Source organism: Triticum dicoccoides, chromosome 4A (genome assembly GCF_002162155.2).
Source record: "Triticum dicoccoides isolate Atlit2015 ecotype Zavitan chromosome 4A, WEW_v2.0, whole genome shotgun sequence".
In the NCBI taxonomy this organism is placed as follows: domain Eukaryota; kingdom Viridiplantae; phylum Streptophyta; class Magnoliopsida; order Poales; family Poaceae; genus Triticum; species Triticum dicoccoides.
In genome coordinates, this window is record NC_041386.1 from 720051749 (window position 1) to 720054916 (window position 3168).

At 50.4% G+C, this 3168-nt stretch overlaps 1 protein-coding gene across 1 annotated transcript; it reads left to right on the forward strand.

The window, feature by feature from the left end:
• Window positions 1–365: 365 nt before the first annotated feature.
• On the forward strand, window positions 366–1915 carry LOC119289879 (4,5-DOPA dioxygenase extradiol-like). The gene is made up of 2 exons (XM_037569063.1): window positions 366–709; window positions 791–1915. The coding sequence occupies exons 1-2, from the start codon at window positions 398–400 to the stop codon at window positions 1181–1183; spliced, it is 705 nt and encodes a 234-aa protein (XP_037424960.1). The 5' UTR covers window positions 366–397; the 3' UTR covers window positions 1184–1915.
• The last annotated feature ends 1253 nt before the right edge of the window (window positions 1916–3168 follow it).

Below are 3168 nucleotides of genomic sequence, written 5' to 3' on the forward strand. Positions count from 1 at the left end.
CAATGCTTCATTAATTCACTACCGGGCGACAAGGTTTTACATATCAGGTTGAAGAAATAAACTAGTGCTCAGATTCAGCTGAGCATGCATGAACAGAGGAAGATCTAATGGAGTGCACACGATGCGAGATGCATCACCAAGCTGCATTGTTCATCCCACTCGATAAATATAAGATGGGTCGCAGTAGAGCTGCAGGTGGGACTGTAGGTGGGAGTCCCACCAACAATCCACCTAGTCCCACCAGTGCTTGGCAGGCATTACGGGACAACCCACTAAACATTTGACGGGTTAAGTGGGTATAAATGGGACCCCATTTGAGAATACCGTACAAAAATAGGCTACAACCAAAGCTTCACGGAGCTTCAGGGTCGAAAAGTGTAACTACACTGCAAACTGCATGTTTAGCGCTCCCTCTCTTAGCCTAGCTAGCCTAGCTCCGCTCGCTCCCTGCCTGCGCCGGTGGCCACCCAGCCCGCACTCGCCGCCGGCCAATCCGGCCACAAAGCCGGCGATCTGCATCGACGAGGCGATCCCTGCGCACGGCTTCTTCAAGTCGTGGCTGCCAGCAGCGGTGGCGGGGACGCATGCGCCGCGCGCCGTCCTGGTGGTGTCCTCTCACTGGGAGAAGGATACTCCGGCTGTCAACGTCGTCCGCGGCACCAACGACATCATCCATGACCTGCAGGGCCTCCCCGACGAGATGTACAAGGTCACCTTAATTCCTCACATCTCTGCTTGTGTCACGAACACAAGTTGACATTGCATGGTCAAGTGCGCTATGCATACGCAGCTGACGTACCATGCGCCGGGCACGCCAGGCCTGGCCAGGAGGACCAAGGAGCTCCTGGAGGGCGCCGGGTTCGGGCAGGTGAGGGAGGAGCACGGCCGCGGGCTCGACCACGGCACATGGTTGCCGCTGATGCTCATGTACCCGGGGGCCGACGTCCCGGCGTGCCAACTCTCCCTGCAGACCGGCCGCGACGGCGCCTACCACTATGACCTCGGCGCGGCGCTGGCGCCTCTCAGGGACGAGGGCGTCCTCATCCTCGGCTCCGCACCACCACATCCACACACAACCTCAGGGAGCTGGGGCCTCTCGGCCAATGCGGCCCCAACGCCTCGACGCCCTCGTCGCCGTCGCCCCGCCGCGCCCTACTCCCTCCTCGCCCTCCACGAGCAATGAGTGCTTCCGCTGCGGCGTCCGGAGGCGACCTGGCCATCGCATCCGCTCGGTTTCTTGAGGCGGAGGTGCGGCGTCTATCTTGAAGCCGGAGCAGGGGCGAAGGAAGGCCAGCGTCCAGTGCAGAGCAGATTGGCGGACCCACGGAGGATGTAGGTAGGGGAGGGGGACCGGGCGTCGTCGGCTATCCCGGCATGGTGGCTGAACAACAGGCGGCGGCGGTGGCGGCGGGTGAACCATGGCTGCAGGGGTCGCGTGCGTTCTCCTCTAGGTGGGCAAAGGTGGGGCTCCAGTGGGCTAAATGGGATAGCCCGATAAAAATGTTTCCTATCCACTGGGAGTCCACTAAGGTAATTTAAGTGGGATGGGTTAAGTAGTCCCACTTAATCCCACCTCCACCTGCACCTGCAGCCTGAACTGTTATGCTGCAATTGGCCATCACGTTCAGCCCTCCAAGTTCACTGCTGGCCTGTGGCCTCTGATATGGTGTATGGTGAAGCTGAGAGGGATCAAGACATTTCTCCACTGTGAATTGATGAGGAACACATTGATCTCGGGGCTTCAGTGTAATGGTGGGTAGTGGCAAGCTGCACTGCTACTTAGAAGGAATTCACAAGTTGCAATTGTGGGCCCCGATGAAAAATCGCTTCTTTGGGAACAGCATGGAATGGAATGCCTGATGAGAACACCTGCAATTTTCAATACAGGCTTCCTTTGTTTGTTGCTGTTTTTCTAGAGATGCTTAGTTCCTCTCTGTTTGTTGCTGCCGCTATGCTTGTGCTTGTTTGTAATCAAAGAATGAGGAATGCATATATAGTTATCCAAGTTGCGCAAATTGAAGAATTGGTTTGAATTCTCTCCACCCCGGAACGGCAGCGCACGGTCCAACTCCATGGAGTCGGCAGTGTGGAGCAGAGCAGAGCAGTCCCGTAGTACAAAATCAACCTGATAGAATACAGACCGTCAAATTTGGGATTCTCATCGGTTTTGCTTTGCCAATTACAGTTCTTCGGCAAAAGGCCACGCTGCGGCATACCAAACCCATGGGTTTATTCTGGGGGCAGTATTTTCCATCTGTAATTTTCTTTATTGTGGCATGAACGTTCAGATCCAAATGAATACAAAATAAAAGTTCATATTGACATAAGAAATAGTAATAGTTCAAGCATACTAATCAAAGTAATCATGTCTTCTCAAAATAGCATGGCTAAAGAAAGTTATCCCTACAAAATCATATAGTCTGGCTATGCTCTATCTTCATCACACAAAGTATTTAATCATGCACAACCCCGATGACAAGCCAAGCAATTGTTTCATACTTTAATAATCTCAAACTTTTTCAACTTTCGCGCAATACATGAGCGTGAGCCATGGACATAGCACTATATGTGGAATAGAAGGGTGGTTGTGGAGAAGACAAAAAAGGAGAAGATAGTCTCACATCAACTAGGCGTATCAATGGGCTATGGAGATGCCCATTAATAGATATAAATCTGAGTGAGTAGGGATTGCCATGCAACGGATGCACTAGAGCTATAAATATATGAAAGCTCAACAAAAGAAACTAAGTGGGGTGCATCCAACTTGCTTGCTCACGAAGACCTAGGGCACTTTTGAGGAAGCCCATCATTGGAATATACAAGCCAAGTTCTATAATGAAAAATTCCCACTAGTATATGAAAGTGACAACATATGAGACTCTCTAACATGAAGATCATGGTGCTATTTTGAAGCACAAGTGTGGAAAAAGAGATAGTGGCATTGTCCTTTCTTTCTTTTTCTCTCATTTTATTTTTTTTCTTTTTCTTTTTCTATCTTTTTTTTCTTATTTTTCTTTGGCCTCTTTTTTTTCTTTTGGCCTTTCTCTTTTTTTTCTTTTCTTTTTTTCCTTTTTTTTCTTTTTGTAAGGTCCGAAGTCTCATCCCGACTTGTGGGGAAATCATAGTCTTCATCATCCTTTCCTCACTAGGACAATGCTCTAATAATGA

What these genes read in the sequence shown, in the direction of transcription:
- LOC119289879 (XM_037569063.1), top strand. Translation starts at nt 398, where the DNA reads ATGTTTAGCGCTCCCTCTCTTAGCCTAGCTAGCCTAGCTCCGCTCGCT. An exon ending in TCCCCGACGAGATGTACAAG is followed by an intron (nt 710 to 790) that starts GTCACCTTAATT and finishes ATGCATACGCAG; the next exon opens with CTGACGTACCATGCGCCGGG.